General features: G+C 47.2%; 1 protein-coding gene across 2 annotated transcripts; it reads right to left on the bottom strand.

The window, feature by feature from the left end:
* Positions 1-934: 934 nt before the first annotated feature.
* Positions 935-13,575, bottom strand: MTF1 (metal regulatory transcription factor 1). 2 transcript variants are annotated; one of them, XM_058856367.1, is made up of 11 exons: positions 13,474-13,575; positions 12,751-13,215; positions 8,206-8,444; positions 6,227-6,358; positions 5,619-5,692; positions 4,953-5,086; positions 4,346-4,423; positions 3,600-3,702; positions 2,496-3,055; positions 1,636-1,699; positions 935-1,535 (listed from the first exon to the last, which is right to left on the bottom strand). In XM_058856367.1, the coding sequence occupies exons 2-11, from the start codon at positions 13,162-13,164 to the stop codon at positions 1,141-1,143; spliced, it is 2,193 nt and encodes a 730-aa protein (XP_058712350.1). In that variant the 5' UTR covers positions 13,165-13,215; positions 13,474-13,575; the 3' UTR covers positions 935-1,140. The 2 variants fall into 2 exon arrangements, with proteins under 2 accessions (XP_058712350.1, XP_058712351.1); XM_058856368.1 differs by having other exon boundaries at positions 2,496-3,052.
* Between the last annotated feature and the right edge of the window lie 5 nt (positions 13,576-13,580).

Raw genomic sequence — 13,580 nt, 5'->3', positions numbered from 1 at the left:
TTGATATGAAAAACTATTCTGTTGTGTAACATCTTTTAGTCAAGAAATAGCCCCGTGCACAAAAAGCTGGCATTGCAGTAGGCTGGAGGCAGAGTCAGGCAGAAATTATATAGCTCACTGGAAAAAAAAAGAAGCATGTATGGACAACTGAAGAACAGACTCACTGAACTGAAACTGAATTTATGTTGAATCTTTCTCAGAATTTTCTTAAGGGTTGTTCCTCACAAAAGATGAGAGTAACCAGCAAAGGCACCGTGCTCCTGATTCAACAGTCCCAGGGTTAGGATGATGATTTGTTGCTGAACAGAGCCTAAGAAATCAAAAGAGCAGCAGGCACCAACCTGAGCACACCTGGGACTCACTGTACCCTTCGGAGAGGCCAAGAAAACAGACTCAGGAGCCGGAGCCAGCAGCGGCTCCGACTGTGCTTCCATGTTGTGACACAGTGTCTGCAACACACTTGAGTCCTAGTGGAATTAAATGAACAGATCTCTTAGGGGCACAAGATACTTGTGCCCTGATGAAATAAACTTCCCCAAAGCTCCTGGAGGCTTTAGTAAGAGCAAAACCAGGCACCAGCTCCTCATCAGGTATGTGACAATCGCATTCAAATCACACTGCAGATAAATCCTCTCCCCCAGCTATGCCATTTCCTCCCCCCGCAGCCTCCCTTCCTGGGCTCCCCTTTAGTGCATGGTTAGTAGAGACAAGAGAGACAGGAGAAAATTAGAAACCCAAGAAGTTGTAACAAAGACCCACTTGCTGCCCGTACCTTAATCCCAAACCTAAGTGATGTGCAACTGGAGACAAAGTAACCCCCCCTTTTCCTTTTAGAAATCTTTTTGCACACGAGTAACCTTAACTTCTGTGTTCACATATGACAAGCAAAAGTGACAGACAGTGCAGCCAAAACAGTTCATATATAACTTAGCTATTTCTTTTTTTTTTTTTTTACCTTTTCTTTTTTTTAGATAGAATCTCAAAGGTGGATGTACCTGGGACGTGACTAAGATGACATCCGTGAAGCAGAAATAAGCCACAAAACTTCCAAAGAGGAAGAAATAGGAATCGATCCTTCAGTTTCTGCTTCTAAGGAGAAGGGTTTTACCCTCCAGGTGCAAAGGAAAATCTGGAACATCTTCACTTAGAGAAGTTGCTATTCATACCAATTTCTTCCTCACCCTGCAGTAGTGCTTCAATTGGAATTATATTAGATGGGGTTTCAGGGCTTTGGAGGGACAGGAAGTCCGATACATCCATGGCACTTAACGTTTCAGTCTGGGAGTCTGAAGGGTTAACTATCTGACTGCTCTGCCCACAAGAAGGAGGAGCAGAGGAGGAAGGAAAGGTCTTAGGCTGCAGCTGGGAAGCTGGCTGCTCCAAAGCTTTTGAATCCGGTGAGGAACATTCCTTCTTAACGGTGGAGGTGGCTTTGTCCTTGGCAGAGTCTCGGCAGGCACACTGGCACTGGCAGGCCTCCTCCTGCTTTATAATAATAACAGGAACGCTGAGACCAATCTGCTGAACAGGGTTTCCTGAAGGTGAAACAAAGACAAAACACAATGGAACTACAAAATTTCACAGCAGGGAGAGAGAAATCAGCTTTGTTATAAATTAGCTCAGTGTCACGCTTACCTGTGTTACTAGCTACTGGTAATGCAGTGGTAAAAAACACCTTTTCTACTTTTGGAACTTGTGGCTTTAAAGGAAAAAAAAAACAAGAAAAAAGTGTTAATTGACTCAAATCAAATTTCTATTGTTCAAATTCTAAACAGCTATATACATATTCCAAAGAGACACAGGAAAACTGGGCTCCAAGTCTTGTTTCAGTGGTCCTAAAGACTGGGCATAACATCCCCCCCATTATTTGCTGGCAAACTCAGCTTTAGGGTTTTGAGAATTTAATGACTGAATTCTTAAACACTGTTCTGTGTGTTCCCACTGCCTGTACCTGCAGCCACTCACTCATGTCCACCTACAGCTGAGAGCCCAAAGTGGCACCAATATTGTCAGAGAGAAAACTCCTGAAGTCTCAGCTACCCAGATTTACTGGAAAACCACAAACACTCTCTTTTCAGAAGAATTCTTTTCATTGTCAATCAAAATTAGGTAGAGACAGAGATTACAAAATGCCTAAACACAACCTTTACAGAGTCTTTTGTGCTTCTATGCATTAAAAGTAATACATTAAGGCTCATGTATATCCTCAGGCCTGGTGGTGCCGTGTCCTGGATAAACACACTGATACCTGCTGGAAGAAGTCCACCACGAGGAGAAAGAGGAAAGCAAGACCTTTCTGAACCATGGATTTTTCTGTCTATTTTCTCTGTCTGTTCTAGGGGTTGCATTGGTGACATGTATACACATTAACATGACAAGCATTATACACTGCATCCTAGGGTTTATCTTACAGGCTTGACCCTCTCCCTTTTCAAAAGTAAAGGCTCTGGTAGGAATGGCTGAAGCTGTTCCAAAGCCCTGCTGGATGTACTAACCATTTGTTCTTGGCTTTGTGGGGAACCAGTGGCACCATTTAAGATCCATTGTAAGTTCTGCTCTCCCATGACAATGCTGGACTGCAGAATGGCGGTGCTTGGAGAAGGAGTAATGGTTATAGTGGGGTTACTGGTCAAAACAGGGTTTGCACCAACAGGCACAGTCTGAACTACAGCTGGCAGGGGCTCAGTGGCACTCGGGGCTGGAGGGGCAGGAGCCCCAGCAACCACTGACAGTCCCTGCACCATGGGCTGCGGCGGAGGCTGGGTGCGCTGCAGGAAGTCTTGGTGACTGGCTGCAAACGGTGTGCTGTGAGGAACAGGCACTTCTGGGGATTGTAAAACAGTTGCAGGATTCCCAAACGCAGCTGGCTGTGAGCTGGGTGCTATGGAGGAGGGAGCAGAGGGCGCTGCCGAGGCTTGCAGCGCTGCCTGTGCGGGCTCAGGGAGGCCGAGCTGCAGGACCAGCGGGAGGGACAACGAGGCTGCGTCTCCTGCTGGGGGCGGCACCGCAGCGGCCGACTCTGAGTCACCGTTAAACCTTTCAATCAAGGACGCTGCTGAAAGAGAAACAGAAAAAATATAAATACATCCCTCCTCATTACGTCTGAATGACATGCTTTTTTAATGAACTTATCAGCTAGCTGATGGATTTTTTCCAAGTGAAGCATTACCACGTTCCTAACTTCACACTAGTGCTCAGAAACAACCCTAGACAGTGAAATCTAAAAGTAGTTGCAAATTCAGGAAGTTGGTAACTTTGGGCCTACACTGAGCCTGCTCAGGCTCATCAGCTCTCACTAATAAGCCTTTTATCAGCCAGGTTGTGCAGCAACTTCAAGAGGGAACCTTGAAAACAGGATGACGTGGAGTGCTGGAGAGTTCCAGTGCCAGACATGTTCTGGGTCACCTCCCCTGTCACCGAGTGTCACACCATCTGTGCACACCATGCATCCCAACACAAGTGAATTTCAACACTGAAGATCTTTTTGCTTCATAGAGTTATGTTGGGCATTAAGCTTCAGACTGAAATGCTGAATTCAGTGCATGCATGCAGAGCTGTCAAAAAGTTCTCTTTAACAGCAGTGCAGATACAACTGGTACCTGTCTGCCGAGAGTCATCCTGATTTGCAGTGTGGTCTGGGCTCTGAAACATAGACTCAAAGATGCTTGCTGGTGAAATTGTGCTGAGGTCCTGTCCCTGTGTCTGACAAATAGAAAACAAAGAGGAAGACATCACACAATGCAGTATCTCACATCTCCACAAACCCCATGTGCATGTCAGAAACATTCCGCCAATGAACCAGCCACTCTCAGGAAAGGCAACATATATAAATCTTACATGCTGTAAATTTACACCTAGGTTTTATTACCTATAATCAAATTTACCAACATAATGAGCAAACCCCTACAAAAATAAGTAACTTCTTCAAAAGTGAAATATATTCCTCCGCACTTTAACCCTTATTTCTTGCAGTACTCCATCAGAAACAGACATTAATTGGCTGCTTGCAGAACCTTTTCTGGAGCAGAAAAAAATAGCTCCATTTAGATTGTATCCTGGATTATGCAATTCTAGTCACCCACACTGCTCAAGGAGCAGAATATACACAAGAGCTGCACCCTCCTCCCACACCACAGCACAAAGAACAACACAGTCTCCTCAGCATCTCATTTTCCTCTATGGAAAACCTAAGCTCAGTCAACACTTATCAAGAAGCAAGAATACTGTTATGGTAAAATCAGATGCAGAGCTCCATACAGCAGGAAACTAAACTAAGCACTGCACATTTTGGAGGACAAAATCAAAACGCAAATGAGAATGAGGCAATTCCAGGACAATAACTCACTTGATTAGAGTTCTCCCGCAATTCTGAATCTGTTGATATGAGGCTTAAATCACTCAGACAAAGTGAGTGACTTGTATCCTGTGAAAAAGAAAACCAATCTGAATTATATTAGAGTAATTATGTCAGAAATGTTTTAAATTACTTTTGAGAGTCCATACTCTGCTTATATGGGACCCAGGTCTCAGTTCTAAAATCAAAGGAGAAAGACTTTTAAGCAAAGGATATTTAGCAGCTATCAAGGATTGTTAACATCTCTGTCAAAGTACTTCCAAAAAGTCATATAACCCAGAATTTTAAATTAGCAGAGGAACAAATCAACTTTTAGAAAATAAAAAAATTAAACCAGTGAGTATTTTTAGTTAGTATCTCTTTTACTTGACATGTTTACCCCACAGTATTGATTCCAACTGAAGCACAGTTGGAAAGCAGCCTGATGGATACAACTGCCCACATGCACATGTGGCAAAGGGAGCACTTACAACTCCCTTTGAAAATTCCAGTCTTAAATGTTACACCTTAAGAACAAGCTGCAGACCAAATGATTTCTTCTCCAAGGTATGGTTTATACGCACCTAACACAGAAACATTAAACAGAAGTGCTACTAACCTCAGACACGTTGTTATTGGGAAGTGCATTATAGGTATGGCCCTTCTCATGACCTTTCATGTGACTCTTGAGACTGTACTGGGTACTGAAAGTCTTCTCACAACCATTACTGGGACAGAAGAAGGGTTTCTCCCCTAGAGGCATCACAGAACACGTTTAACAGACTTAAAAACATCCTATCAGACACACACTTATAAAGCATCAGGGAGAGCAGTATTTCATACAAACAAGATGTTTAATGCTCCTTTACACATTCAGTATTCCTGGGAGTCCTGCAGGTGAGTGCTTCCATTTCACCATGGAAACTGACACACAACACAGTATTTAATTGTTATGCATCATTACTGATACATTTGTGAAAACACATTAATAGAATTCAAGACCTGTCAAGCATAACTGGAAAATCTGAATTGGCCTGACTCAGGTGCAGGAGTTTGCATTTGGCCTTTTTAAACTTGTGAGGTTCACATGGGAACACTCCTCCAGCCTGCAAAGGTCTCTCTGGATGCCATCCCCTCCCTCACACATGTCACCTGAGCCACTCAGCTTGGTGTCACTCCTATGTTATATGTAACCATTAATTCATATTAGAATTCTGAGAGTTAATATAAACTGAATAAGCTCAATTAAAGAAAATTTAAAAAAAAACCAAAACACAGAACTTACCAGTATGTGTTCTAACGTGTGTTTTGAGGTGGTGGCTTGCAGCAAAAGCCTTCCCACAGCCATCATGCTCACACCTGAATGAGGCACCACAGGGGAGTCAGCATCAGCTCCCTTCAATGCACTAGCTACAGCCTTAAATCACGCTTTGCTATAGTCCCAGGACTCTAAAAAGCAGGCCCAAATCTAAGCTCTGTCAGCAACCAGGTATCTCCCAGCACCTGCTGTACATGCTACACACATCATAGCAGGGCTCTGAGTAGGACTTTAAAATCCAAGCATGAAGGCAGTATTTGGGAGGGGTCTCCTTCATGGAATACACATTGCATCCCCACAGAGAACAGCAATGTGTTTTAAAAGATGCTCATCATGGCATAGGTTTATGTTTAAAAAACTACCTTAACTGTTCTTGTCTTTTAGGACAATCACTGCACCCACTGTTGAAGGCAGCTGTGGGAGCTGGAGAACAAACATGCTCCAGTGCCAGCCTGCCACCTTCACTTATTTCTCAGGAGAACACCATTCCATTGAGAGCAGAAACAGCTGCTTTTTTGGCACAGGTGCCTCATTCCCTGAGCCACAGAAGCCAGAAGTGCCATCCAGCTACTCACCGAAATGGCTTTTCTCCTGTGTGTGTTCGAATGTGCTTCCTCAGGTCACTGTGCGTTGTGAAGTATTTGCTGCAGCCTTCTGATTCACAGTTAAATGTTTTCCCTGTGTGAAGCCTTTGATGTGCTTTCAACCTAAAAAACATGTCAAAAAAAACCCTCTTAGGACTGGTAGGATAAGACAGCTCTGGCCTGAGGCAAGCAAGCCATTCTTTCAAATGTGCAGGACAGGATCAAAGGCTTAACATATCCTGAGCAGAAGGTAAAGAGCTCATGGAAGAGACTGCTATCAGTTCCAAAGTCATCCAACAAATCTGAGAGACCCTTGTGTTCATGCACCACCTCCAATGCTATTGGAATATTAAGAAGTCACCACAGTCCTGTCATCCTACCCTTTGGACAATATTGCCAAACTTGAGGGGTTTATATTCATACCTGTACATGGAAGAAGCAGAATAATTGTATTCAAACACAAACACAAAGTAGATGCAACTTGCAGAGCATCAACAGCCAAACCTACAAGAAAACTTGCCAGAGCCTTCCCACCTGTATTGTTGAATACCTTCTCACCTGTACAGTGTTAAACTTCCTCTCACCTGTACACAGTGCTGAACCCCCTCTCACCTGTAGAGTGAATCCCCTCTCACCTGTACACAGTGCTGAACCCCCTCTCACCTGTACAGTGCTGAACTCCTTCTCACCTGTACAGTGCTGAACCCCCTCTCACCTGTGTACAGTGCTGAACCCCCTCTCACCTGTGTACAGTGCTGAACCCCCTCTCACCTGTACAGTGCTGAACCCCCTCTCACCTGTACACAGTGCTGAACCCCCCCTCACCTGTACACAGTGCTGAACCCCCTCTCACCTGTACACAGTGCTGAACTCCCTCACCTGTACAGTGCTGAACCCCCTCACCTGTACACAGTGCTGAACCCCCTCTCACCTGTACAGTGCTGAACCCCCTCACCTGTACAGTGCTGAACCCCCTCTCACCTGTACACAGTGCTGAACTCCCTCTCACCTGTACACAGTGCTGAACCCCCTCTCACCTGTACAGTGCTGAACCCCCTCACCTGTACAGTGCTGAACCCCCTCACCTGTACACAGTGCTGAACTCCTTCTCACCTGTACATTGCTGAACCCCCTCACCTGTACAGTGCTGAACCCCCCTCACCTGTACACAGTGCTGAACCCCCTCTCACCTGTACAGTGCTGAACCCCCTCTCACCTGTACAGTGCTGAACTCCCTCTCACCTGTACAGTGCTGAACCCCCTCTCACCTGTACAGTGCTGAACCCCCTCACCTGTACAGTGCTGAACCCCCTCTCACCTGTAGACAGTGCTGAACCCCCTCACCTGTACACAGTGCTGAACCCCCTCTCACCTGTACAGTGCTCAACCCCCTCTCACCTGTACACAGTGCTGAACCCCCTCTCACCTGTACAGTGCTGAACCCCCTCTCACCTGTACAGTGCTGAACCCCCTCTCACCTGTACAGTGCTGAACCCCCTCACCTGTACAGTGCTGAACCCTCTCACCTGTACAGTGCTGAACCCCCTCTCACCTGTACACAGTGCTGAACCCCCTCTCACCTGTACAGTGTTGAACCCCCTCTCACCTGTACAGTGCTGAACCCCCTCTCACCTGTACAGTGCTGAACCCCCTCTCACCTGTACAGTGTTGAACCCCCTCACCTGTACAGTGCTGAACCCCCTCTCACCTGTACAGTGCTGAACCCCCTCACCTGTACACAGTGCTGAACCCCCTCACCTGTACACAGTGCTGAACCCCCTCTCACCTGTACAGTGCTGAACCCCCTCTCACCTGTACAGTGCTGAACCCCCTCACCTGTACAGTGCTGAACCCCCTCTCACCTGTACAGTGCTGAACCCCCTCTCACCTGTACACAGTGCTGAACCCCCTCTCACCTGTGTACAGTGCTGAACCCCCTCTCACCTGTACAGTGCTGAACCCCCTCTCACCTGTACAGTGTGTTGAACGCTTTCTCACAGCCCTGCACGTCGCACTCGAAGGGTTTCTCCTTGGTGTGCACCCTGACGTGGATTTTGAGGCTGTAGGAGGTGAGGAAGGCCTTGCCACAGCCCTCCTGGTTGCAGACGAAGGTGTACTCCCCCCGGTGTGTTTTCTGGTGCGTGCGCAGGTTGCCAGCGGTGCTGTAGGTGCGGGGACAGCCCTCAAAGGTGCACTGGTAGCGTTTAACCTGAAGGACAAAACGCTGCATGCTTAATCATTTTTAATAATTTCTGGAATCCAGACATGGATGTAGTCCTTTGATGCAGTCAGACGTCAAAGAAAATGCAACAGATTTTGATCCCAATGCCCCCACCAAAAATTTACTGCTGCTTAGTTCTCTGACAACAACATTTCTGCTGTGCTCTGTGAGGAAGGAGTGGCACATGGGAAAACAGCTGGCCTTGCAGAACAGGAATCTAACAGAAGGAGGAAAAGGAAAAACATAATCCAAAATTTTTCTAGCTAAAAATCTGATAGAACAGTTGGAAAGAACATTGAGGAGCCATCAAATCTGTCCACCACCTGCATTTTGGTCTGATGCTTCCAGCAGAGACAGGGAGACAAAGGAAAATGCACTGTCACAATCTCAAACCCACCGCCCTGGGGGCTGAATTCCCATCAAATTCAGTTGCCACTGAGCCTGAGCAAAACAGTTTTTACCATCTCCCATGGTCTAACCACCAGTCCATTCATTAATTCACTTTATCCCAAAACAGCCTTCATTGAGCCTTGTTCTTTCCTTCTGTGGCTACTGGAGCAGTCAGTGCCTGAAGGGGAATGGATCACATCAGGTCACAAGGACACTCAAATACAGGTGTCACAGATTTCTCAGTAAGCTATGGAGATCCCTAGGACAATTTCACATGGAACTAGATTTGGTACCTTCCCCACTTCTGCAACAGGCACAAGGGATCATTTAGAATCTTACAGTGAGCAAGTGGTAACACCTAATGAAATCTCATCCTCTCTTGTGAAGCAGAAGGAATGCAGTCCCAATCTGCCTGAATAAAGTTATCTTCCACCATTAACTACCAGACTGATGGCTTTCATTTGACTGTTAAAGTTCAGAAACCTCAACACCTGAAGGTGACTGAGGAGCCCAGGAGAGAACTTGGCAAGTCCCACCAGCTATAAATCACGTTCTCCATAACAAAAGAGAAATAGCTTCTTGATTACTTCCAACCTGTTTTGCAGGGGACAAAACTGCCAGAAAGACTCCTTTAAGAAAATTTTATAAAGCTGAGTGATCTTTTGTGTATCTCAATCCATGGTCTCTTGTTGTTCCCACAACAGGCTGGCATTCACCCTCACCTTACCTCAATAACACCTTTGTATTTGGAGAATGTTAAACCCTCCTGTGAGACATACAAGAGACCTTTACACAGAGCACAGAAATACCAGAACTGCTGGGTTTGGCTGTGATAGAGTTCATTTTCTTCACTTGTATAGAGCATGTTCTGGATTTGTGTTCAACACAGAGCTGATGATATAGAGATGGATTGTTCTTAGTGCTTCTCATCCCACCCTGCCAGCAAGGGGCTGGGGGTACACAGGGAGTGGGGAGGGGATGCAGCCAGGACAGATCCAGGAATATCCCAGACCATGTGATGTCATGCTCAATATAGAAAGCTGTGGGAGGAGGAAGGGGAAAGATTTTGTGTTCCCCAGCCCCTGTGAAGAAGCTGGAACCCAGCTTTCCTGGGCATGGCTGAGCTCCCACCTGCCAGGGGAAGCAAGGAATTCATCCCTTCACATTCTCAACTAGTCGCTCAGCATTCTCAGAGAAGGAAACAGTAATTTCACTCTAAGCAATTTGCCCTTAGCTTACACAGGCAGAAGTCACCACTAAATGCCCAAGAACTGCAGCATGGTAACAATGCAGTTAGGAAGTCTGGTTGTGCTGAGGCAGCCACAACACGGGAGCACAGAGCAGTAACACACCAACATCAGAACACAAATTTTATTACTTGAGGAGGGCACATCATCCTTCCTCAGGATCACCAGATCCAGTACAATTTGTGTATCAGTGCTGAAGTAAATGCTCCCTGTTACAGCTTTAAGGCAGCTGGAAATGAACACTTTATAGAACATTCCCCACAGTACTTCCCATGGTACACAAGGGATCTGACACAGGCAGGAACTACCTGAAAATCAAGAGAGGGTTCTGCTAAGCTTCCTAGGTGTTTTCATTTAGGTCTAGAAGAAAAAGGACAGTACTAATTACAGATTAAGCTGTTTGGTTCCCAACTGTCACTGCCAGTGTGTAAGGGAAGGTAGCAGCAGCAACATCAGTTCAATGGCCTGAACTCTGACAACGGCCTTGCAGAGCTCCCCCTCCCTCAAAGGCCAAATCTTTATTTCACAAAACCTTCTGAGCACACCACAGGCAGCAGCAATATCACCACCACGTTCTGAGCAAAATCAACCTTTCTGTGAAGCACCACAGCATTTAAATCTTTTCACATTAGCACATTAACACACTGCACACTGCTTATACACACAAAACCATCAGAGATTGGATTGAAAGCTTCACAGAGACAGCAGCAAGAGCTCCAGGCTGCCACAGCACCCAAGCACAACAGAAAACAAACAAGGCAGCAGAGGCCAAGCCCTGGACAGGCAGAACAGGGCCCAGGGACTTTGAGGCCAAAGGCTGTGGCTTTTGGCCAGGGACAGTGAGCTGCTGCCTCTACCAGGGGACACTGGAAGAGACGTGATCCAGCACTTACCTCAGAAATGGGAACTCGTTGTGCAGTAGCCACCAGGGCTGGAGGAAGCAGAGCCTCACACCCTGGTTCAAAGTCTACAGTAACTGCTCTGTTTGCCTTTAACTCTTCCTGAGCTTGCCATATTCCCCCTACATGGCTACATTTTCTGTGTCATCGCTGAACAGAGAAAAACTGAATTTGAAATACAAAACTGTAATCATGTTTGTTCTTACCAACACAATTACAGTGAGAGATGTATAACAAAATAAAGAAAAGCCAAAGGTAACTAAAGTGTAAAACCCCCTTTTTACCTTCCTAAATGTCTAAGGCTGACCTGAAAATCTAAGACTTTAAAACAATTATCTCAAGTGTTAAAACTGTTATGGACATTTTTGAAGTACCAAAGAATAGAGCTGCTGATTTTCAGAGATGACCCAGATACTTGGGAGCTTTAGAGGTTTCCTTTCCTCACCTCCAGACAACTTATCAGACCTTTGAAACTGCAGGAAGAAAGGCCTTTCACACGTGCTCAGGGTTCAGTGCCACTGCTTTCACATTATGGTATCACTGCCCTCTGTTCTGGGAAATTAATTCCAGAAACGTAAAATAAATTCATATAAAGCACTTGACCAGGAAATTCCACACCTTACAAGCTTTCTCTAAAATGCAGGATTGAAAAAATGAAGTCAGTTTAATTGCACATGCAGCCATTGACCCTGTTTAGCTTCTACCCCCTGCTGAGAGCAGCTCAGGGCCCCATAAAGAGAAAGTGAAATACTTGAGCAGCTCTGGGCTGCAGCAGCTGCTGACTTGAGTAACTGACAGAAGGAGACTCAAACAGGCTCACTGAACACACCTCAGTCCAGAAAGTTCCCCAGCTGCAGAGCTGACCCCCCCAGCCCCTCTTCCCCAGCAGTAAGCCACGATGGTGACAGCTCTGTGCTGATGGCCAGGACTCAGTGTCACAGCCAGGGCTGACATTGCCACCTGGACTCCTCACTCCTCACATAACTTGGGCAGGCCAAAAAAAGGAGTGCTAAACTGTCCCTGAGCTGGTGTTCCAGTCAACTTCCCTCGGCTCTTGCATCCAAAGAGTCCCAGGACAAGCCCTCCCCACTGTGCATCAAGATGGAATTCATTAGGGAAACAGAATTAAGTGTAAACTTCATTTTAACTATGCAGGCTGACCTGAGCTTTCAAAATACATCAGATGGCAGTTTGAAGCTTCCTCTTCTTGTCACAGTCTCCCTGTGACACAGTAAAACTAGAAATAATTTAAAATTTGGCATCTCACATTTGGTACTCCAGCTCCCAGCAATGGCCTGGCTCTTAACTGTGACCCGAATGTGCTTTTCTTGAGAATGTGGCCAGTCCCAGAGTAACAGCTCAGGTCGTTTCAGCTACTTCTGAACTCCCAAAGTAATCACTGACCACAAGAAAACCTGAAGATCACTAAAATTACACACAACACTGACACCACCGTGTCAGTGCCACACCCTCCTGCCAGCCAGTGTGACAAAGTGCCTTCTGGCAGGTTCCTAGAGCAGCAGGTGGTGTCACAGGGAAGAGGGATGGCCCTGGCGGCTCTGCTGGGTTCTCCCCAGACCACTGCAAAGCTGGGGGTGACAATGAGAGCAGATTTAGTGGAGGACAGTTCACTCCATTACACAAAACCCCTCAAAAACGAACAGAACTCCTGCCCCTCTCCTGAAAAACAGCCTTGGGAAAGCCCATTTTCAAAGCCTTTAAGGTGTACAAGACCCAGAATCACATTTAGCTACTCACTTCTTTACGCTTGGTTTCTGGGCACTCCGACTGCAAAGTGAGTGTTGCTCCTTCGATGTTTCTTGGCATGGGAGTTGAACCAGGATTTATTGTTAGATGAATCTGATCTGGAGAAATAATATGTTGCACATAACCCTGTGACATCCCTTCATGATCTGGTAATAAATGAAATCCTTCTTCGTGACCCTCGGGTAAAAAAGGCAAGTGATCACCACACTGTCCTTCATCCTCCTCATCTTCCAGCACACTGTGGTCCTGCTCTATGAGCACGGTTGTCCTGTCATACACCGTCCCGGACGAGGAGGACACCAGCCCATTTTTGTCAGCAAACTTCATCATGTTTTCATCTTGGGCTAAGTCGTCTTCCTCCCCTTCATAGTAGATGGCGTTGCCCTCGGGACTGTTCTCGCCCATGGCTCCGCGCCTCTCACCGCGCTACCGGGAGCTCCGGCCGGAACAGCTCATCTGCAACACAAGGACGGCCGGGGGGTCAGGCGGTCCGGCCGGCCCGGGCCCCGTTCCGCTCGCGGCCACAGCCCCAGGGCCGGTGCTGGCGGGGCCGGGCCGGGCCGGGCCGAGCGCCGCGGTCCCGCCCCGAGCCCGGCGCTACCCCCACCCGGCCCGGTCCCGCGAAGAGCCACTAGGGGTGTCTGCGCGAGCCGCGCCGCTGCGGCTCGGCCCGTCCTTCCTCCCTTCCCCTGTCCCGTTCCCCCCCCCGCTCACCGGGTGCCGGCGGCGGCTCCTTCCCCGCCCCAGCGGCACCATGATCGCCGCGACCCCGCTTCCGCTTCCGCCCGCGCGGGGCACGCCGGGAGCGCCGCGCCCGCCGC

Source organism: Poecile atricapillus, chromosome 24 (assembly GCF_030490865.1).
Source record: "Poecile atricapillus isolate bPoeAtr1 chromosome 24, bPoeAtr1.hap1, whole genome shotgun sequence".
Taxonomy (NCBI): domain Eukaryota; kingdom Metazoa; phylum Chordata; class Aves; order Passeriformes; family Paridae; genus Poecile; species Poecile atricapillus.
Note: the sequence above shows the minus strand (reverse complement) of the source record. Positions and strands in the feature narration are given on the sequence as shown.

Bases quoted from the DNA above. Each gene is read 5' to 3' on its own strand.
- MTF1 (XM_058856367.1), bottom strand. From the start codon at position 13,164: ATGGGCGAGAACAGTCCCGAGGGCAACGCCATCTACTATGAAGGGGAG. The intron at 3,703-4,345 runs GTGAGTTATTGT...TCTATTTGTCAG, and splicing joins TGCGGGAGAACTCTAATCAA to ACACAGGGACAGGACCTCAG. The intron at 1,700-2,495 runs GTTAGTACATCC...TTTCCTTTAAAG, and splicing joins CACAAAGCCAAGAACAAATG to CCACAAGTTCCAAAAGTAGA.